Source organism: Helicoverpa armigera, chromosome 25 (assembly GCF_030705265.1).
Source record: "Helicoverpa armigera isolate CAAS_96S chromosome 25, ASM3070526v1, whole genome shotgun sequence".
Taxonomy (NCBI): domain Eukaryota; kingdom Metazoa; phylum Arthropoda; class Insecta; order Lepidoptera; family Noctuidae; genus Helicoverpa; species Helicoverpa armigera.
The window spans coordinates 9,463,904-9,486,675 of record NC_087144.1 but is presented as its reverse complement, the minus strand read 5'-3'; the positions used below and the strand labels follow the sequence as shown (position 1 = coordinate 9,486,675).

Below are 22,772 nucleotides of genomic sequence, written 5' to 3'. Positions count from 1 at the left end.
CAAATGGGCGATCATCATTAAGCTTTTCAAAGTTTTTGTCGTTTAATGATGACAAAACTGGTAAAGCCTGCGGGCGAGTCGATAATCACGCAATGATGGATGACTGATGAACTGGCAACACTGGATCATATACTATTTTTTATCTGTTGTTGCGTTGGTTAACCCCTTTGGTTAACCCGGGTTGACCATTGGTTGACGGTTTTGTGTTTGTTTGTTATTATTATCTATAGTAGTCTGTGCGTGCGGTGAATGGAATTGCCTGCGGCATCGCGGCGCTGCTAAGTGTTATCGAATATTATTGTTTCTAATAAAAAATACATAATCACTAAACTTCACCGTGGATTAGACCGGTTTCATAGGACAAAAGTTATGATTTAAATCAAGGACTTCAGACGAAAAAGTGAAAAGTTTATGTAATTTCTATAATGCATTGATATGTAAATGCATATAGCGTCGAGAGTAAACAGATAGATCTCTTAATAGTTTCCCATAATCCAGTGGTAATAATTAGCTTGTAGGCGGTAGGTTTATAAGGTATGGTCGTGTTATCGATACTGCATATGCGCGCCTGAACACAAAGGATGGCGGCCGGGACCGGCTGGCCGGCGGCGCTGCTGCTGGCGCTGCTCGGCTCGGCGACCTCCGCCTCGAGCGCAGGTACGTGCTGCCACGGCCATCAACTGCAAGTCTAAAACTAGCCCTCGCCCCCGTTACGTACTGTAGACCAATTAAAAACTTCTTAGTCCATAGGTTTTATTTATTATATTTTGTTCCTAGCTGGACAACTATTTAAATGTGTTCTATGCAAAGAAAAGGATTAGGTTTTTACACTGAAATTGTCACTTAGTTTTCCAATCGACAAAAATAAACAAAGTTAAATGTTTTTATGATTTTTAATTAAAATATCCCGAATATCCCGGTACTGAGCGCGCTACGCGCTACCGTACCTACTGGCTTCGCTTTTATGAATAGTCTTCGTTAGTCTTGATTTGAAAGACAATAAATCCTAATCACTGAAATAATTTGGGATATCGCGGGCTTAACGATTCTGGCGGTTTTGATCCCGGACTCTACTGAAACGTGCATTAGTTATTCATTTTGGCAATCGTCGTGCTTACAAGTAGTTGAACCAATGCAACACTTAGATTTCATTTATGGGCTGCAGATTTACTCACCAGAAGACAGAATTTGTGTCAGTTTTATAAAGGCTCGAGCAGACCGGATGCGTATGCGTAACCACGCGCGTAGTCACGCGCGTAGTTACGGCGTAACCATGAGTTGTAATGTATGGAAATGTATGAGACAGGCCACACCGCTTGCGTAACGACGCGCGTGTCTACGTTACGCAAGCGGTGTGGCCTGTCTTATACATTTCCATACATTACAACTCATGGTTACGCCGTAACTACGCGCGTGACTACGCGCGTGGTTACGCATACGCATCCGGTCTGCTCGAGCCTTAAAGTTCGACCAGATTGCCAGTGTCGTGAAAATGTGACAACCAGAAGTTGTTGTATTCTATCCTAGCAGCAGTTGAGGAGGATAGCGTAAAGGGCCCCGCGTCCCAAGTACGGAGGTGTATGTGTTACGCCGCCGATTTCCAGACCCCTTAGCCAACATGGTCTTTAAACCCGCTATTAGGCGACAACGACCGATGTTCGGTTCGATTGCTGACGGAACATCGGGAGTAGACAGCGGTGGCAGGCTAGCATATAAGCGCCTGCGCCTACCTCACGCGCACCTCTCTAAGATTGTTATATTATTGTGGAGTGTGTTGGATCGTAGGATAGAAGAATTTTGGTAGATAATTTCGGTTACAGAATTTGTGCTGCCGTCTCTTAAGGGACGGTAGAACGATGAGCCACCCGAAACTCACCGCCCATAGACCCACGCCTACGGTAACCGGGACTACCGGGAGGCGTCCCTCGATACCCGGTGCCTGTGGTGTCTCACGTCCACTGGCTGGGATGAGAGGAACGAATTCTGTATCGCTCAGCCGCCTCCTTCTCTTAGCATGACTGATGCGCAGAAGTAACCGACGGCATCCCATTTCCTCTCGTTTCGGACCAAGGCTTGAACCACAAGCCGCAAGAGGTCACAGCCTATTGGCAGGCATGCGAATGGCGAATGATAAAAATTAATTAGTCCGTCTTTTAGATAACCCTAAATGCCCTAAAATAATGGACACGTATATTGTATTTCTATATGTCTCTCACAAACAAATTACAACGAAGATACAACACGATTGACCACGAGGACACGGCGGTGCTGTTCCCAGGCTCACCTCGACTGTGTGCTTCACGGAGACCTCTGGGCCGCCCGCGCATTGGTGACACAAACTATGTTTGGAAGGAGACTTCTCAGATCATGTCAAAGGACATAAACAAATGTATTAAGATATATCTATTTAATGTAGTTGACGCGAGGCGTGCGAGAGGCGACGTAACACAAAAAATTGGCGAACCGGTCTGGCCGGCGCGGCGCGGAGCCGCGTCCGTTGTAATTACCTGCCAACTCGCGCCGCTCCCTCTGCCTACAACAACATTTGTGTACCAGTCAGCCAATCGCTTCTTTCCTAGACTTCAGCTGCAAAACTGATGTTTGGAAGCTCGCATGGATAAAAGTTTGACGTACACTATTACGCTTTACTTCCAGCACACAGTCTAGTTTATTATGTGTATGTAAGGCAACTGGCAAAGGCAAGATAGTCGCGTTACCATTTCGCGATGTGTGTGATTTTTGAACCTTCCTAAGGATTCCGGATTCCTTCCTAAGGTTTTTGCAGATTGTTGTAACACTCTCATAACCCGACTCGACCGAAGACGGCGCAGGACCGACATTTACTTGCTCTCCGATGCACGGGTGCATCATTCACCAACTTCCAGGCTCCGGGCTGCTTTGTGAAAGTCTTCTAAAACTCACAAAGCGATTTCGGGAATCTAAGCTGAGACCTCGTGCTCAGCAGCCGCACTTGCGACAGCTAGACCAACGAGGCAGTTTGAGACAACGATATTTGTATGTATCCCTCAGACCACAGGACTATAGAAATTTTCGGATTTTCGGTAGGCGATTGTGGGGCCGAAGCCAACACGAAGCCCTTTTGAGACAATTTTAATTGTCATTGAACATCCTTGGCAGTCGTTAAGGGCAGTCAGAAGCCAGTAATTCTGACACCAGTCTAACCAAAGGCTATTGGATTGCCCGCGTAACTGGATTGAGGTCAGATAGGTAGTCGCTCCTTGTAAAACACTGGTACTCAGCCGCATCCGGTTGGACTGGAAGCCGACCCCAACAAAGTTGGGAAAAGGCTCGGGACATAATGACATTACTCGACTTTAAACCGCGGCTTCGCTCGCATTTTTTATTATTAAACTAGCTTCTGCCAGCGGTTTCACCCGCATCCCGTGGGAACTACTTCCCGTACCGGGATAAAAAGTAGCCTATACCTAGCCTTCCTCGATAAATGGGCTACCTAACACTGAAAGAAATTTTCAAATCTGACCAGTAGTTCCTGAGATTAGCGCGTTCAAACAAACAAACAAACAAACTCTTCAGCTTTATAATATTAGTATAGATAAAAGTAGGTATCCTATGTTCTTTCTATTACTACCAAGAATTTGTGTACAATGTTTCATACCGATCGGCAAACAAACGAACTTTCGCATTTATAATGTTAGTAGGATAGAAATGTTCCCAAGGACAATACACTCTACTCTCCCTGGAGCACTCGCTATACCCGCGAGGTCGCTCCCCGTCATCCGTCGTCTGCAAAAACACAACCCCTAAAAATCTTCCATCTTTTCTCCGGACTTTTGGAATTCTTTCATGGTTACCCTAGGCGCGACGAACCTCTCGTATCGTGTTGTATACCGCATCTTCTCTGGTTACACCGACTCAAGTATCTCATGTGTGACTCGCCAACCAATTGCATTTCATTAAATAGGTAACATTGGTTTGATTATTATTTATGTAGGCATTGTGGAAGAGTCTAGCCGTGGCCCATTCTTGCATGCGACTCGTACTTGGGCTGGCTCAAGCCGGGAAGCACCAGGTTCGCACAGAACAACTGAAGGGGCCTCTAACAATGCCGACTGCCAAAAGACGTAACAAAATTGGTTTCCCGACTGTCATTAAATGACAGGAACTTTAATTTTTTTTGATCGTCGTCTTTTAGTCACACGTCCTAAGTACATAGGAGTGAAATAAAAGTGAAGCATTAATTGAAGTGAACGTTCACTTGAGTAAAGCGGTCTAGAAGTCGGTGGCGAAATAAACGTATTTGCATCCAAGTACTAGACTCAGACTTCGAGGCCGATGCACCTGTTACAGCCTTTTTTTTATCGTCCCACTGCTGGGCACAGGCCTCCTCTCACACGGAGAAGAATAGTTTTTTTTTATGTGTTTTTTAGTGTTTTTACGTAACGTATGGAACATTACGCGTCGGCCTGACATCGCTCGTTATAAGAATGGGACCGTTGTCCAGAGCCTAGGTAAGATTCTTTATCCTTGGTGTTTTAATACGGATTCGCTCTTCTCACTCTATTGTGACTTTTCTGTTAATTGTGAGATACGGTGTTCTGATTAAGTGAGGATGTTATTGTCTGTGATGAGCAGTAAGCCGGTCAGTGCGGCACGATGCGGGCTGGGGCGCGCGTGCGCTCTCACGTGTCACTCTTCATTCACCGCACCAATGAGCGTCGCGAGTGCGCAGGGGCTCCCGCTCTACTCCCCTTGCAGACCACGTATTACTTATTATTTATGGTTTCTGCTGCCTCGTTGGTGTAGTGGTCGCAAGCGCGGCTGCTGTGCTCGAGGTCTCGGGTTCGATTCCCGGGTCGGGCCGAAATCGCTTTGTGGGTTTTCTTGAACTTTCACAAAGCAGCCCGTAGTCTGGAAGTTGGTGCTTGATTCACCCGTGCATCGGAGAGCACTTAAATGTCGGTCCTGCGCCTGATCTCTTTCCGGTCGTGTCGGATTGCCGTCCCATCGGGTTATGAGAGTGAAGGAATAGGGAGTGCACCTGTGTCTGCGCAAATGCTCGTGCACTATAATATGTCCTGCGCAGCTGGCTGATCTCCTTAAATGACAACAGCCGCCGTGGCCGAAATCGGCCGTAGACGCCATTATGGTTTCTAACCAATCCACCAAATGAAACCTAAGAACGCGATTTTAAAGTTATGATCAAAAGGACATAAGAGTAGCAACTGGCAGCAGATGAGCAGAGCGAGAGCGGCTCGTGCACCGCGCAGCCGGCGACCGCGGACCGATAACCTTTTCTTGTTTGTGACAGCAGGCGTTAACGCCGCTGTTCCATTATAATACTCATTTTATTTCACTATCAAATAGATAACACTTCATTTAAGTGCCTTACGGACCTATGTTTATCACCACAATTAATTGCAGAATGTGTAAATAGTCTCCACAATGATTCCAACAACAATTATATACAATTCTTTTACTCTTGATTATGTTCCATATGGTATTAACTAATGAAAACATTCAAGTTCGATAGAGCCTGACAATATTCCGGGTGTTATGGTTTTCGAAGAACTTTCTGCTCCTTTACGTGGCGTCTGTAAACTGACTTACCGTCTGCTGCAAGATTCACAGAATATCTTCACTACGCAGATGACTTCACTCTTCATTCCCAATCGAGTTGTTAAATGCCATGCATGTAAAGCCAGTTCTTAATAAATTACAGTTTTATTTATCCAAACGCGTAGTAATGAAAACTGTTCACTTGCCTTGCGACAGGGTAAACTCCTGTAGGGAGGAAAGATAGGGTGCCGAAATTCTTAATGAATATTTTATAGCTATATTGAAATAATAAATTGTAGTCAAGGATGAGTGTTTGAAAACGGTGAAATTTTTTGTTTTTTTTTTTGAAAAATAGCCTAAAATATGTTACCAATGAAGGCTTCCATCTCGAATTTCGCCAAACCCGGACAAACATTAAAAACCCGGACATTTGGCGTAAATCGCATTTTTTCCCCGAACGAGTACGATTTTGTTTAAAATAATACCTATTTTGTAATCCATTTACTATTAACATATACTTAATTCAATGAGGTACTTTCTTACATGAAAAGTGTCCGGGTTTTCCCCGGACGCTTCTAGAAAACCCGCCCGGACGTCCCTCGGACGGGGTCAAAACGAGGACAAATCCGGGGAAACCCGGACGGATGGCAGCCCTACTCGTGAAGAGTGTAAGAGTATAGCTTTCCAACATTGAAAAATATGTAACATTATATATTAAATCGGTCGAGTGGTTTTTGGGTTTATACATTTTAGACTTTTTCTTTATAATATAAGTATAGTTAATCGCAACATTATCGAAACATTAAAACCGGCCAAGTGCGAGTCGGACTCGTGCACGAAGGGTTCCGTAAATTACAGTTAAATCAACCTATCTCAAAAACTATAAGAGATACTTTGATCAAACCAAAAATCGTTGAAAGAGTTAATTAGCATGCATCACCTGTATTTTTTTTAGAATTTTATACCCCGTAGTTATAAAAATAGAGGGGGGGGGACATACTTTTTACGACTTTGAGAGCTGATATCTCAAAAACCGTTCACTTTAAGAAAAATGTTTTTTAGAAAACTTTATATCATTTTAAAAGACCTTTCCATTGATACCCCACACGGGTATGTACATCGAAAAAAAAAATTTCATCCCTCAGTTACATGTATGGGGGGCCCCACCCCCAATTCTTTTTTTTACTATTTAGTGTCATATTTTTGTAGCGGTTCATACAACACATATTCCCATCAAATTTCATCACTGTAGTACTTATAGTTTCCGAGTAAATCGGCTGTGACAGACGGACAGACGGACAGACGGACAGACGGACATGACGAAACTATAAGGGTTCCGTTTTTGCCATTTTGGCTACGGAACCCTAAAAACGGTATGTCCAGAGTGACATGCTGCGAGCGCGTGGGAGCATTTGATTAAGGAGGCAGTGTGTGCGCAGGGCCGGAGGCGGACGAGGAGAGCGGCTCGCCCGCGCCCTGCGCCGCGCCGCAGTTCGCGTGCGCCGACCAGCTGCGCTGCCTGCCGCCGGCGTGGCGCTGCGACGGCCGCGCGCACTGCGCCGACGCCTCCGACGAGCTCAACTGCACCAACCCCAACCGTAACCTTTCGGACGATCCTTCTTTTTGTTCATTTCATTCCATCATTCCTATGTACCTACATGAGTGCTGCCTCTTGCAGCTTCATGTCGCGGCGACGAGTTCCGCTGCGCCGTCAGCAACTTCTGCCTGGCGCCGAGCTGGCGCTGTGACGGCGAGCCGGACTGCGGCGCCCACGACGCCTCCGACGAGGACCCCTACATGTGTACGTGAGCGAGCAGTGGTGGCGCCCGCGCCCGCAGCTGCCTATTGACGGACATGTTCGCCGGTGCGCAGGTCAGAAGGACTTCAAGTGCCGCGGCAACAGCGCGCGCTGCGTCACGCCCGTGGAGGGGCAGTTCACGTGCGTGCCCGTCAGCCAGTTCTGCGACGGCGAGCGGCAGTGCCCCGACGCCAGCGACGAGTGGGACATCTGTGACAACTTCACGGCGGCGGACTGCGGCGCGCTGCGCTGCGAGCTGGGCTGCCGGCCCACGCACGCCGGCCTCGCCTGCTACTGCCAGCCGGGCTTCGAGCCAGACGCCGCTGGACGCTGTGTTGGTGAGCTAAATATTCAAAGTGGACTCACAACGCATCGGTGTGGGAGGAATAGGGCTAGCTCTTGTGCTCATTATAGGAAGAATGATTGTCTTTGATACTCCGAGCCGTGAGGTGATACAATATTGAACTCTAAATTGGCATAAAGCTAAATAAACTTGGTAATAATCCGGTATTTAAGTGGATTTGGCTTACTTAGTCTCGCGTGTTGCAGACACGGACGAGTGCGCGTGGGAGGACGCGTGCGCGCAGCGCTGCAGCAACACGCGCGGCTCGTACGAGTGCGCCTGCGCGGCCGGCTACCGCCTGCACGCCGACCGCCGCGACTGCCTGCCCATCAACGGTGAGTGTGCGCCCGTCGCCCCGCGCGCCCGCGGCCCGCTCTCACCTGCCTCCCACTGCGCAGAGCCCGAGGACGAGCCGCTGTCGCTGATCGTGGTGACGACGGAGGGCGTGCGGCGCGAGTGGCCGGACGGCGGCGCGCGCTCGCGCAACCACTCGCTGGCGGCGCTGAACGTGCGCGCGCTGGACTTCGTGCACGCCGAGCGCAGCGTGTGCTACGTGCACCACAACCTGAGCAAGTCGGGCATCGTGTGCGTGGACGCGGACGACTTCGCGCGGCGCCGCTCGCTGGGCGCGCCGCCGCTGTTCCCCGACGTGGCGGGCGCCAGCCACCTGGCGCGCGACTGGGTGGCGGGCAACTGGTACGTGGTGGACGGCGCGCGCGAGGCGCTGTACGTGTGCTCGCGCGCGCTGGCGCACTGCCGGCTGCTGCTGGACGCGGCGCTGGGCAAGGTGCACGGCTTCGCGCTGGACCCGGGCGCGGGGCTCATGTTCTGGACGGTGTGGGGCGCGGCGCCGCCGGCGGTGGAGCGCGCGGCGCTGACGGGCGCGGCGCGGGCGGCGGTGGCGCGGCTCAAGCTGGTGTACCCGTCGGCGCTGGCGCTGGACCCGGCGGCGCGGGCGCTGTACTGGGTGGACGCCTACCTGGACTGCGTGGAGCGCGCCGACTACAGCGGCGCCGCTCGACGCACGCTGCGCCGCGGCTACGCGGTGAGTGCCGGGGACTCTCCACTTGGGAAATACTCCTGTGCTCAGAAGCGTCAGGAGACAAAAAAAACTTTTGGAACGAAGTTCCTTATCGCGCGTTGCGAAAGAGGGCTACACGAAAAAAAATTAGAGGTTATAACGACACTTTGTTAAAGTTGTAGGGCGTGTACGGGTTTCTGTTTCTGTCTCTTACTCTCATAGAAAGCAAACCAGTTATTTGCGTTTTGTCTTTCTATTTCGTATGGAACAGAGTGTTGTCGCGTGCGACGATTATATTATTTTTGTGGAGTGTATACTGTGTGTGTGTGTACTGGAGGTAAATTTGTTTTTTGTACATAATAAAATTTAATTACGATTCCTTCGATGAATTCCTGAATCGAAAAGAACTGCGTTCCGTCCGAGTGTCCCTTGACACCTCTCAAGTTGTTTATTACTTTTCCTAAGCAGTTCAAGTGCTCCTTGGAATCGTCTTATGTTTTTGAACAAAAGGAAGTATCATTGTAAGTGAAGAATAAGTACACAATATTAGGAAGCCACATATTATGTGTTCGGCAGACGCAAGAACTGCAACACATTTCGGTGCTGGGCTCGACGCTGTTCCTGCCGGTGTGGCGCAACAGCTCGGTGGCGCTGGTGTCGCGGCTGGCGGGCGGCGGCGCGGCGCGGGCGCTGGCGCTGCCGGCGCGGCCCACGGGCGCGCTGGCCTTCCACGCGGCGCGCCAGCCGCCACACCCGCACCCCTGCGCGCGCGACAACGGCGGCTGCCAGCACCTGTGCCTCACCGCCTACGCGCGCGGCGCCCCGCTCGCGCACTGCGCCTGCCGCCACGGCCACCGCGCCGCCGGCCTGCCAGCGCGTGCGCCTGCCCGCCTACCTGCTGCTGGCGCGCGGCGCGCCGCCGCTCGTGCAGGCGCTGGCGCCCGAGCCGCGCGGCGAGGAGGCGGCCGCGCCCGTCACCGACGCCGCGCGCCCCACCGCCGCCGACGTCGACGTGCCCGCCGACTACCTCTACTACTGCGACGTGCACCGGTGAGCCCCGCCCCGCGCCCCGCACCCCGCCCTCCGCACCGCCGCTCACCGCGCTCTGTGTGCAGGTACGAGATCGTGCGCCAGAAGCTGGACGGCAGCGGGCGCGAGGTGTTCGCCGGCCGCGACGTCGACAACTGCGAGGGCTTGGCGGTGGACTGGATGGGTGAGCACAGCACTCCACACGCGTGGAGCGAGCGGCACGTGTGTGTGGATGAGACAGTAACGCGGCGGCTCGGCAGGACGCAACCTGTACTGGACGGACGAGGCGCTGGGCACGCTGAGCGTGGCGCGGCTGGACGCGCCGGCGCAGCGCCGCGTGCTGGTGCGCGACGACGACTACCAGCACTACCACCCGCGCGCCATCGCGCTGCACCCCGCCAACGGGTAACTATTATCACTTCATACGTATAGTCTTACTACAGACTACTCGAAAAAGGGCCATCGTTGACATCTGCCTCGCCTTTTCTTAACCATGTTGGGGTCAGCTTCCAGTCTAGCCGGATGCAGCTGATGTGCCATATGTAGCGACAGCCTATCTGACCTACTCGACCAAATTACCCGGGCCACCTACCCTTTGTACATAAAAGTATTCTAAAAGCAGTAGTCAACTAGGAACTCAGTGATCACTTACTAGAGAGATGAAAGGAGATGTTTCAAATCAGGCCCACGATATTAATAGTATCTACCGATTAAAAATGAAGTAGAAATCTAATCGATTATTATCGAAAAACAAGTGAACTTATTCGACTACCCTCTGAAATCGAGTGATCGTCGTCTAAAATGTGCCGACCGTAAGCCTATCGGCAATTATACCGCGCCCAGCTTTACACGTCAAAGTAAAATATTGTTATACAAAGTGAGGTGGCGGAGTTGATAACACCGCGTCATAAATGTGAGCAAGTGTTTCTTTTTGATTTGGCTAATATTTGCTCGAGTGTTGAAGCAGACAGTGTCGGTGTGGTGTGTGTGGCGTGGCTGAGCGCATGCGGTGTTGCAGCACGATGTACTGGTCGGTGTGGGCGGGGCGCGGCGCGGGCGGGCGCATCGAGGCGGCGCACATGGACGGCAGCGCGCGCCGCACGCTGGTGGCGGCCGCGCTGCACTGGCCCGCCGGCCTGGCGCTGTCGGAGCGCGGCGAGCTCTACTGGTGCGACACCTACCTCAACAAGATCGAGCGCCTGGCGCTGGCCTCGGGCGAGCGCTCGCTGGTGGCGGCCGACGCGCCCGACGCGCCGCTGCTCAAGCCGTACGGGCTGGCGCTGCACGAGGGCGCCGTGCTGTGGAGCGAGCACGGGTCGGGCGCGGTGCGGCGGCGCGGCGCGGACGGCGCGGTGGCGGAGCTGTACCGCGTGCCGCCGCCGCTGTACGGGCTGACGCTGGTGGCGGCGGCGGCGCGGCGCGGACACAACGCGTGCTCGCGCGACAACGGCGGCTGCGCGGAGCTGTGCCTGGCGCGGCCGGGCGGGCGCGATGCGCGTGCGGGAGAACCGCGCCGGGCGCCGCCGCGCGTGCGCGAGGAGCGGCCGCGGCGCCGCGCCCGCCGCCCTGCCCGCCCGGCACCCACGCCTGCTTGAACGGGTCGCCTATTTTTCTAACCTTTATTTTTTTTTCTTTTAACCTTTCGATATACTGAGTAAGATCGATTACTCGACTGTTTTTTTTTTATAAGACAAATACGTGTGGTGAGAGCATGTACTACTCTTTTTACAAGCTTTATTTAACTTGCAAAGTATGTATGAATGTATGTAACTATGTGTGTTCGGGTGGAATTTTAAATTTTAAGGCACTTACCCTCAACCGATTGAGCTGAAAATTTTGCATACATGTTTAGTTTGGATGACAATGTGACGTCATCCTAAATCCAATATGGCTAAATATACAAGATGGCGGACTAGTTATTATTAAGGTACCTATATAATATGGGTATTGCACATTGCACTTTACGAAATAAAAATCCAAGATGGCCGCCGCTACAAAATGGTGAACAACCTATTTTTTTCAATCCCATCCATATGGGTATCCAATGACAGGGCTTGACAAGTAGAATAAAGTGCACTTTACCAAATCAAAATCTACCCTATACTTACCAGGTGAAAACAAAAAAGTAAAAAAAAAATTGAGGTAAAAAAATCATTAAATCAAGCTTTAACTTAAATGCCCTAAAAAGAAAAAAATAAACTTTTACTGAACCAGAATAAGATATTTAAGTCGACCGAAATATATGGTTCTTTCAATATAATTGTGTCAAATATGTTTAGTTTATTTAGCAGAAACATATTTACAAAATATTTACATCAATTTAAAAAAGTTAAAATAAACTTATACATATATACAACTTTTTATTCATTTATTTATTCACATCTCAAAGTTACTATGCCTTTACAGACTTAATCTAATTCGACATAGTACCTACTTACAATTAATATTTCCTTAACTATAACTTAAATATATAACACAGTACAAAACAACTACTGATCCATACAAACTACACAGTAAGTGGCCCTTGTGAACTCACTCAGTGTACAGTTAAATAAGTCGATGTGCTCAGCCACCGTGTTGAGAATGCGCAGCGCAGTGAGCGGCGCGCGCTGCAGCAAGTTGGTGCACCACCAGCAGCCACCGCCCCACATACTCGTCCGGTACACAAAAACCGATCTCTGATAGAAGACCCGAGTTATAAATGACACCTCTCAGCACTTTCAGAAGATAAGTGGCTAATGCCACTTCACGCCTAACTTCCAATTTATAGTACCTACCCCACCATACCGAGGCAGAATAAGGTGGGGTACAATAACGGGTGTCCCGGATATATTCCATAAATTTTCAGATACATAAATCGTATATATTTATTTTGTATCCTCTCGAGCATTGTCTTGTACCTTATTTCGCTCGGACTCCAGACGGCCGCATTGTATTCCAGATGACTTTTCACAAGAGCCTCGTACAAAGCCCTTAATGTTAAGCCCTTAACTTAAAACTAATACAGTGCATCAAAAAATTGCCCCTCATCGCTGTCACTGGGTAATGTACCAAAAAGGCTGGCAGCATTGCCACGGGTTATTCCCGCTCGGTAACACCCGTGTGTTACCGTTTATAATGTAATATAAACGTATGTTTATTTATGTAATGTTTCATTCGTTCGCAGTGTCCATGAATGCTGGTCATGGATTAAGTTACTATGACATCTGACATTGTTCTTTGAAATGTCGTTATAAGTTGACAGTAAAGTTACAGTAAAAGTTTATTTTTTTCTTTTTAGCGCATTTAAATAAAAGCTACATGCTCCCTCTTCACCTTGTTAATAATTAAGGCTTCCCACGGCTAACATACATACAGACAAACTTAAAATTTCACAAACAATAGCAAATGTATACTCTTCAAGGTAGGCTCACCATTAACTTTACGATGAAAATATACAAATGAAACATCAGGGGCCCGATTCTCCTAATTTTACTTAAGCGCCCTTCGATTGACGTTCGACTCGATTCGACTGAGATCCAATCCCGACTCGATTACGATTGAAGCGTATGTGGCATTCCGCTATTTTTTCTTTGAAATAAACGTTTTTATCCTTGTCTGTCATTCAATAATGAATCATTTTGTCTGCAAATGATTTACGATTGCAAAATGATTGTACAGCAAACTACCGTATAGACCAAAATCATCAAAATAGCAGACCAATCGCACAACAATCAAATGTCAATCGAATACGATTGGTCTTTTATTAGTAGCAGAATGCCCGATATGGTTAAAACTGCTATTACGATCATATTGCGATTCGATTTCTATTCGATTTTGACATTATTAACTTAGGAGAATCGGGCCCCTGAACGTCACGTCACACAAGGGTGGTACTTCACACCATTCATTATTAACTCGCTTCCATGCTTCGTATCATTTTACAATGTTCAAGTCAAAAATAAAGTTAAGAAGTTCGATCGACATTAAAAACAATGAAAAAAGATATATGCAGTACAAACATAATGAAAACTATAATTTTAAAAAATTACACAAACAATAAATAGCTTTTTTAAATGTAATGTTGATTATAAATGTCATTACTTATTAATGTCAGCAAAAATCTTCGCTTGCCAAATAATGGCAACCTCTCCCCCCTCCCCCCCTTTTTTTAAACGACGTCAAAAATCATCAAATGAACCCTGCCGCTGTGGGTTAGCAGCGGCGAGAGTGTCAGACTCTTACTGACTAAAAACCGTCGTGTTCCGTCGCCTTTTATGTACCAGAGCCGCGGTATCTCTTTCGAACAATCTGCAGCCCCGGCAGGCCTTGGCCCTACTGGGCCCCGCTGTCCCGCTCCCCCTGATTGCTGTGTTTTGTTCCTGGATGGCTGGTCCCGCGGTGATGGATGCGAGGCTTGAGTGTCTGGTGTTTGTGTGTCAGTGTCCGAGTGTTGTTCTTCTACTGTCCGTACGAATACCGTGTCTCCTAGTACTTTGCTGAGCATGCTTGATGAATGTACGGCTGCCTGTTTTTATAGTTTGGCCATGTCTGCCCGTCCGTCCGTGCTTAATCTCAGTGACTGTTAGCACTAGAAAGCTGTTTGCTACCAATAGGTTTATAAATGACGACGACAAAATGCAAAAAATATTTTTAAAATGTATAGAGGTTTACATGATCACTTTTTTTTATAATAATAATATTTTCGGAAATAATCGCTCCGAAATTTTAAAACTTCCGAGATTTGCCCCCCCTCCCCCTCAACTTTTGAACCATAAGTTTAAAAAACTGTGTACTGGGATATCATATGTATGTATATTACCTATGTGTATGTTGGCCACTGTACAAACTGTGCAAAAAGTATTTTCATCCCACCATCTCGGAAAGAGTAGTTTTACCCTTTGATATCTGAGCGCAAAAGCCGTTTTTATCCTCTAGAGCGGCAAAGTGATTTAAATTTAGAACATCGTGTGCAATACTCCATTTATGACAATCTCGATAAGACTTCTCAAACAAATACATATTAAACAAATAAAATACTGCTTAATATAATTAAGTCATTTTTATTATTGTTTTTACATAGATTTTTAACCAATTTTCATTTTTAAACTGAGTTTACAAATAAATGAACTAGGTACTTCTTTTTAATTTGATACTCATTATGTGCGCGCCATTTTGTTTTTTTTGCATTTAGTAATTTCCTCGATGAGGTGGGATGAAAAGTTACGTGTTGCACTCGAGTGCAAAGATATTCCCTCGCTCAGGATTCTCATTATTGAGCCCGCGGTTAAAAAGCAACTTTGCACTCTTGTATAACAAATAACTATTAATAAAAAATGATGAGTTGAGAATTGAATTGATTGTAATTGGTTTGAGCGTGAGATGTGTGAGCGCGCAGTAACGCGGGTGTCGTGCGCAGGTCGACGCGCTGCCTCGAGCCGCAGTACGTGTGCGACGGCGACCGCGACTGCGCCGACGGCTCCGACGAGGACTCCGCGCCCGGCGGGCCCTGCGGTCAGTGCCTCGCCGCCCCGTGCCGCCCCGTGCCTCCGCCCCCCACCAGTGTACTGACGCGCCGCTCCGTCCGCAGCTAACGTGACGTGCGCGGCCGACCAGTTCATGCGCTGCGACACCAACCGCTGCATCCCCAACTCGTGGGTGTGCGACGGACAGAAGGACTGCAACGACGGCGCGGACGAGGCCGCGGCCGCGTGCTCGCGCGCCGCCTGCCGCCCGCAGCAGTTCCAGTGCGCCGCCAGCCGGCGCTGCATCCCGCTGTGGTGGCGCTGCGACGGCGCGCCCGACTGCGGCCGCGGCGACGCCAGCGACGAGCTCGCCTGCGCCGCGCGGCCCTGCAGCGCCGCCATGTTCCCCTGCGACAACGGCGCCTGCCTGCCCTGGGACTACCACTGCGACGGCCACGCCGACTGCGCCGACGCCAGCGACGAGCGCGCCTGCGCCGCCGCGCCGCCCGCGCCCGCGCCCGCGCCCGCGCCCGCCTGCGAGGAGCACGAGTTCCAGTGCAACAACTCGGAGTGCATCCGGCGCGAGTTCCGCTGCGACGCGCACGTGGACTGCCGCGACGGCTCGGACGAGGCGGGCTGCGCGGCGCCGGGGCCCGCCTGCGCCGCGCCCGCGCTGCGCTGCGACAACGCGACGCGCTGCGTGCCGCTGCACCAGCTGTGCGACGGCGCGCCCGACTGCGCCGACGGCGCCGACGAAGCCGACCGCTGCGGTATTTATACACGACCATTACTTCTCTAAACGCCTATCACTATATAGAACGAAGTCGCTTTTTCTGTCTCAATGTCCCTTTGTAGTCTTAAATCTTCAAACCGGCAGGCGAGCCCATGTGCGCGGTGTCGGCGTGCTCGCACGCGTGCCACGCGGCGCCGGGCGGGCCCGTGTGCGCGTGCCCGGCGGGGCTGGCGCTGGGCGCGGACGGCGCCACGTGCGAGGCGCGCGCCGCGTGCGAGGCGTGGGGCGCGTGCGCGCACGTGTGCGTGCCCACGCGCGCCGGACACAAGTGCGCCTGCGACGCCGGCTACCGCCTGGCCGACGACGGCCGCAACTGCAAGAGCACGGACGGCACCACGCCGCTGCTGGTGTTCAGCAACCGGCACGAGGTGCGCGGCGTGGAGCTGCCGGCGCTGACGGCGCGCGCGCTCATCTCCTCGCTGAAGAACACCATCGCGCTGGACTGGCGCCGCGACCCCGCCTCGGGCCTGCTGCAGCTGTACTGGACGGACGTGGTGGACGACAACATCTACCGCGGCACCATCGTGGGCGGCGCGCTCAGCGGCATCGAGCCCGTGGTGCGCCAGGGGCTGTCCACGGCCGAGGGGCTGGCGGTGGACTGGGTGGCCGGCAACCTGTACTGGGTGGAGAGCAGCCTGCACCAGATCGAGGTGGCGCGGCTGGACGGGCGCTACCGGCGCACGCTGCTGGCGGGCGACATGGACAGCCCGCGCGCCGTGGCGGCCGACCCGCGCCTGGGCTACCTGTTCTGGAGCGACTGGGAGCAGGCGGCGCCGCGCATCGAGCGCGCGTCGCTGGCGGGGCGGGCGCGGCGCGTGCTGCTGCGCGTGGACGCGCTGGCGGGCGGCGCGTGGCCCAACGGGCTGGCGCTGGACTACCGCGCGCGCCGCCTCTACTGGGTGGACGCGCGCTCCGACTCCATCCACACCAGCACGTACGACGGCGCCGACGCGCGGCAGGTGCTGCGCGGCCACGCGGCGCTGTCGCACCCCTTCGCCATCACGGTGTTCGAGGCGCACGTGTACTGGACGGACTGGCGCTCCAACAGCGTGGTGCGCGCCTCCAAGTGGGACGGCAGCGACGTCACCGTGGTGCAGCGCACGCTCACGCAGCCCTTCGACCTCAAGGTGCTGCACCCCAGCCGCCAGCCGCCCGCCGCGCGCAACCCCTGCGCCGGCGGCGGCGGCTGCTCGCACCTGTGCCTCATCCACTCGCCCGCCGAGCGCGACTGCGCCTGCCCGCACCTCATGCGCCTGGCCGCCGACAACGTCACCTGCGAGCGTACGTACCGCGCCCGAGTCGCCTCGCTCGCCTCCACCCCACACCCGCCTCACCGGACGCTCTGTGTGTGTGCAGCGCACGAGAAGGTGCTGCTGATCGCGCGCGCCGGCGAGATCCGCGGCGTGGACCTGGAGGCGCCGCAGGTGCACATGATCCCCACGGTGTCGGGCCCGCACGTGACGCAGCCCGCCGGCCTGCAGTTCGCGGCGGCGGCGCGCGAGCTGTACTGGGCCGACTCGGAGAGCAGCGAGCTGCGCGCGGCGCCGCTGGCGGGCGGGCCGGCGCGCGTGCTGGCCGACAGCGGCGTGGAGCAGCCGCGCGGCTTCGCGCTGGACTGGGCGGCCGGCGTGCTGTACTACACGTCGCGCGGCGCGCTGCTGGCGGCGCGGCTGGCGGGCACGCACACGGCGCAGCTGCGGCGCCTGCACAACGCGTCGGCGCTGGCCGTGGACCCGCGCCGCGGCCGCCTGTACTGGGCGGCGCGCGAGCCCGACGCCGAGCGCCTCACGGCCGCCACGGGCGCCGCCACCCGCCCCCGCGCGCTGCTGGACTCGCGCGCCGACCCGCGCCTCGCCGGCGTCACCAGTGCGTACTGCTCCCCACCCCCGCCCCGCCCCGCACCCCGCCCTCACGCCGCTCTGTTGCAGGCCTGTGCGTGGACGTGGACGCCGACCGGCTGTACTGGGTCAACAGCGGCTCCTCCACCATACAGTACATCGACGTCGCTACCGGTAAAGTCACCACGGTGAGTCACCATTCCCTTTATGTAGAAAATCGCCCCTGCTCGTGAAGAAGGAAATTTTTTTTTTCAATCCAATCCTAATGTGTGATACATTATTGAATAGGAATTTATAAATCATAGGGGCTTACGAGGCGACCCTATAAGCCGATTCCCGTCGGCTTCCCTTTCGAATTTCGAAGCATAGGTATAATTAATATAATCATTTAAACCACCCAATTTAAATATGTAGGTATAACAAAACGCCTACCACCGTAAAATTTTTTGTCTATAAATTATATAAAACATTTTGCTCCTAAACAAGCCGGTAAGCGTCTCGGCTTCATCCTCCATACAAAACTACGCTTGCGTGACGTCATCGGCACCGCGCGATATTCGCAAAATATGATTAGCTAGGATAGCATTGATCGCATTAGACTGTTTTCTGACAGATTATTTACTTTAGGAAGAAACTTGTTTTTCAAGTTTAAGTTTTGAGAATAAAAACGTGTTACTTATAAAACTCGGGCACGCCGCTCGGGTGAATTACCTACCAATATTGCGTCAATATTAAAATTACTAACGTCGTGACAGATTTATGAAACATAAAATGTATTCCTATAAGATAAATATCAATGGCTAACAGGCCGTTGTAAATTAAATAAAATGTATTGTTTCTAGTGCCAACTTTTCTCAGATTATGTAGGTAGTTTATGGAGTAAAGTTTTATAGATATAATCTGCCAAATTCCTCGAGAAAACATGTTCAAACTATCAGTCTCTCATTCAGTGCCCAAAAGGAATGGTCTGAAAAATTACCTCCATTACCTCTCCTCCCCCATCCCTGAGTACTCCCCCCCCCCAGTTTTTTTTGCTACGGCGTCCCTATTTCATTAAACCAGCCTTCGCCACTGTTGCATATTGATACCAAAGAGCTCTGTATTGCTATCGGTCACTGAGAATAGACGCGGACGGACGGACAAACATGGCGGAAATATAAGGGTTCCTTCCTGGTTTACTACAGAACAAAATTTATTTGAAATTGATTGGTTCAACAGTTATTTCAAAAAATTGCAAAATAATTTCTGATCTAAGTTTGTAGTTTAACCGTTATTGCGAGGAGCCACATTGACATATTTTATATCCTGATCCTAAACAGGTAAACTGGGAGTAAAGGTACACCATTGTACACAATGTGTATGATTTATTAATAAATAGGGTATAATTAGGGTAAATAGGGTATATAATTGAAGGGTGGGCGTTTTGGGGGCTGCCTTATGTAATTTTTTTTAACGTTCGAAAAGTGCTGTTTTGCAGCCAAGTTTGAATAAATGAGTTTTGATTTTGATTTTTGAAATAAACATTTTTTTTTCACTTTTTTTTATTGAAACCGGTTCACTGAATCTAAAATTACCACCGATAACCTAATATACATAACCCATCTTGTTTTTACAAATTAGTGACCTAATTTCTTGAGAGATGTCGTTGTACATTGAGATGAAAGTTGTTTGTAGTAGTTTTGTGTCGAGTCCAACACTACTTTCTAAATGTTCCCATTGTCATGTAGTGAAATAAGTAAAATGTATGATGGTAATGAGAATATAGCAACAAGCAGAGCATGCGAGTAGTAGTGAGCACGACAACATGTGCCGGCAGCTGGAGCTGGGGCGCGGCGCGCGGCCCACGGCGCTGGAGGTGTACGGCGACACGCTGGTGTGGGCCGACGCGGGCGAGGCGGCGCTGCGCGCGTGCGACAAGCTCGCCTGCGGGGCCGCGTCCGCGCGCGTGCTGCGCAACAACACGGAGGGCGTGGTGGCGCTGCGCGTGTACGACGCGGCGCTGCAGCGCGGCGCGCCGGGGCCCTGCGCGCGGCGCGCCCGGCCCTGCGCGCACCTGTGCCTGCCCGTCAGCGAGCACGACAGCGAGTGCCGCTGCGCCGCCGGCTACGACGCCCGCGACACGGCCTGCATCGGTGACCGCTCTCTCATACACACCATCTTACTTCATCCCTTCACAACAAATGTACATGTCGCTGTTACTGACATCAGTTTCTGCTTTAATCGTATCACATGAAGGCCAATCATTCATCTTCTATTCTATATCTATGAGAGGACATGAACACTCCAGATTTAACGTATTTTCGTGTAAATTTGCATCAGAAGCTGTATACCGAGTTTATGCTATATATTGCATCATTTGCTCATTGGACGAGAAGCACGGAGCATATTGTTATATTAAAAGAGTATGTACATAAAAATAATGTAAGGTTGTACATTATAGGAGTGAAGTATTGTTCTCAACTATCACGCTTGCGTACTAACCTTCTAAGGCTCAGGCATAGGCCGCTTATGCAGATTGCTTCTGTTTCTACTAAATATAAAAAAAATAGCTTTCTCTTGCGTGCAGCACATGCATTCAATAATATGCCTGAAGACTTGGATGTATGTAGATCTCTTTTACACAAAAGCTATCACGCAATAATATTTTTTTTATAGATTAACTCCTATCTATCACTGTCGATATTTATATCCATAATGCGTTGCCTAAAATTATATATTCTTTAATTTAGAAATAAATAAGTAACTATGTTCATATAGTACCTATTAGTACATAATAGACTTTCTACATAATATTTGTATCACTAAATAGTTAATGTTTACTCTTTTTCAAAATTGTTGTTATGTGTACGTTATTTATATGGCGGAAACTTGTTGTTAGCAAGTTAGAAATATAGTAAGTTATTAAAATGTACATTAGGCGTTGTCCTAATAGAACGCGAATGCGCGATGCGAGCGATGCGAGCGATGCGACCATCGCGTGTTCGCGCGACGTCAAAAACCTGTGTCCTAATAGAACGCGAATAAGCGATTACGCGAATCTTGCTCGCGCGATTTGACGACGGGAGCGAGCGCGACCGGGCAGTGGCACGGTTGATGTTTTCGCACGAATTTCAATTAGGACACCTATTCAAATTTAATATGTTTGATCGCGCGTTTCAAACATTTGAGTCGCGCGACCGCGTCGTGCGATTGTCAGTTAGGACACCTATTATAGAGTTCAATATGTTTGATCGCGCGTTCGTACGAGTAAAATTCTGTAAGCTTCCCTAAGAATAAATACATAATAAATTGTGTGTGTGTCTCAGCCGTGGACGAGGTGCTGGTGTACTCGCTGAGCTGGGAGCTGCGCGGCGCGGCGCTGCAGGAGCCGGAGCCGGAGCCGCGCGCGCTGCTGCCGCCCGTGCCGCAGCTGTCCGTCGCCTCCGCCATCGACTACGACGCGGGTGAGTGTGCTCACAGGAGCCGGAGCCGGAGCCGCGCGCGCTGCTGCCGCCCGTGCCGCAGCTGTCCGTCGCCTCCGCCATCGACTACGACGCGGGTGAGTGTGCTCACAGGAGCCGGAGCCGGAGCCGCGCGCTGCTGCCGCCCGTGCCGCAGCTGTCCGTCGCCTCCGCCATCGACTACGACGCGGGTGAGTGTGCTCACAGGAGCCGGAGCCGGAGCCGCGCGCTGCTGCCGCCCGTGCCGCAGCTGTCCGTCGCCTCCGCCATCGACTACGACGCGGGTGAGTGTGCTCACAGGAGCCGGAGCCGGAGCCGCGCGCTGCTGCCGCCCGTGCCGCAGCTGTCCGTCGCCTCCGCCATCGACTACGACGCGGGTGAGTGTGCTCACAGGAGCCGGAGCCGGAGCCGCGCGCGCTGCTGCCGCCCGTGCCGCAGCTGTCCGTCGCCTCCGCCATCGACTACGACGCGGGTGAGTGTGCTCACAGGAGCCGGAGCCGGAGCCGCGCTGCTGCCGCCCGTGCCGCAGCTGTCCGTCGCCTCCGCCATCGACTACGACGCGGGTGAGTGTGCTCACAGGAGCCGGAGCCGGAGCCGCGCGCGCTGCCGCCCGTGCCGCAGCTGTCCGTCGCCTCCGCCATCGACTACGACGCGGGTGAGTGTGCTCACAGGAGCCGGAGCCGGAGCCGCGCGCGCTGCTGCCGCCCGTGCCGCAGCTGTCCGTCGCCTCCGCCATCGACTACGACGCGGGTGAGTGTGCTCACAGGAGCCGGAGCCGGAGCCGCGCGCTGCTGCCGCCCGTGCCGCAGCTGTCCGTCGCCTCCGCCATCGACTACGACGCGGGTGAGTGTGCTCACAGGAGCCGGAGCCGGAGCCGCGCGCTGCTGCCGCCCGTGCCGCAGCTGTCCGTCGCCTCCGCCATCGACTACGACGCGGGTGAGTGTGCTCACAGGAGCCGGAGCCGGAGCCGCGCGCTGCTGCCGCCCGTGCCGCAGCTGTCCGTCGCCTCCGCCATCGACTACGACGCGGGTGAGTGTGCTCACAGGAGCCGGAGCCGGAGCCGCGCGCGCTGCTGCCGCCCGTGCCGCAGCTGTCCGTCGCCTCCGCCATCGACTACGACGCGGGTGAGTGTGCTCACAGCTGCTGCACGCGGCGCTACAGGCCGGCGCTACTACAGCCTGCGTGTGTACCACAGCGGGCGAGTGGCTGTTCTGGGTGGACTCGGAGGCGGGCGCGGTGTGGCGCGTGCGGCGCGACGGCTCGGGGCGCGCGCGGCTGGCGGCGGGCGGCGCGGGCGACGCGGCCGACTGGCCGGCGGCGCTGGCGGCCGACTGGCGCGCGCGCAACCTGTACTGGTCCGACCCGCGGCGCCGCCTGCTGCTGGTGGCGCGCTACGACGGCGCGCACCGCTACGTGCTGCTGGACACCGAGCCGCTGGCCGTCACGGCGCTGGCGCTGGACCCGGCCGCCGGCTGGCTGTTCCTGGGCGGCGGGGCGGCGTGCAGCGCGCGGCCGACGGCTCCCGCGC

The 22,772-nt window shown here is 52.6% G+C and overlaps 1 protein-coding gene across 1 annotated transcript; it reads left to right on the top strand.

Moving 5' to 3' along the window:
• Nucleotides 1-173: 173 nt before the first annotated feature.
• LOC110376654 (prolow-density lipoprotein receptor-related protein 1) lies at nt 174-22,771 on the top strand (the record flags this gene model as incomplete). The annotated part of the gene is made up of 18 exons (XM_064041329.1): nt 174-657; nt 6,978-7,136; nt 7,217-7,339; nt 7,411-7,674; nt 7,886-8,014; nt 8,078-8,724; nt 9,277-9,750; nt 9,816-9,913; nt 9,990-10,134; nt 10,748-11,328; nt 15,128-15,222; nt 15,299-15,943; nt 16,051-17,247; nt 17,323-17,832; nt 17,895-17,992; nt 19,621-19,936; nt 21,110-21,247; nt 22,440-22,771. Coding segments are annotated over exons 1-18 (6,027 nt in total), but the record flags the coding sequence as incomplete, so codon positions are not given.
• Nucleotide 22,772: the final 1 nt, after the last annotated feature.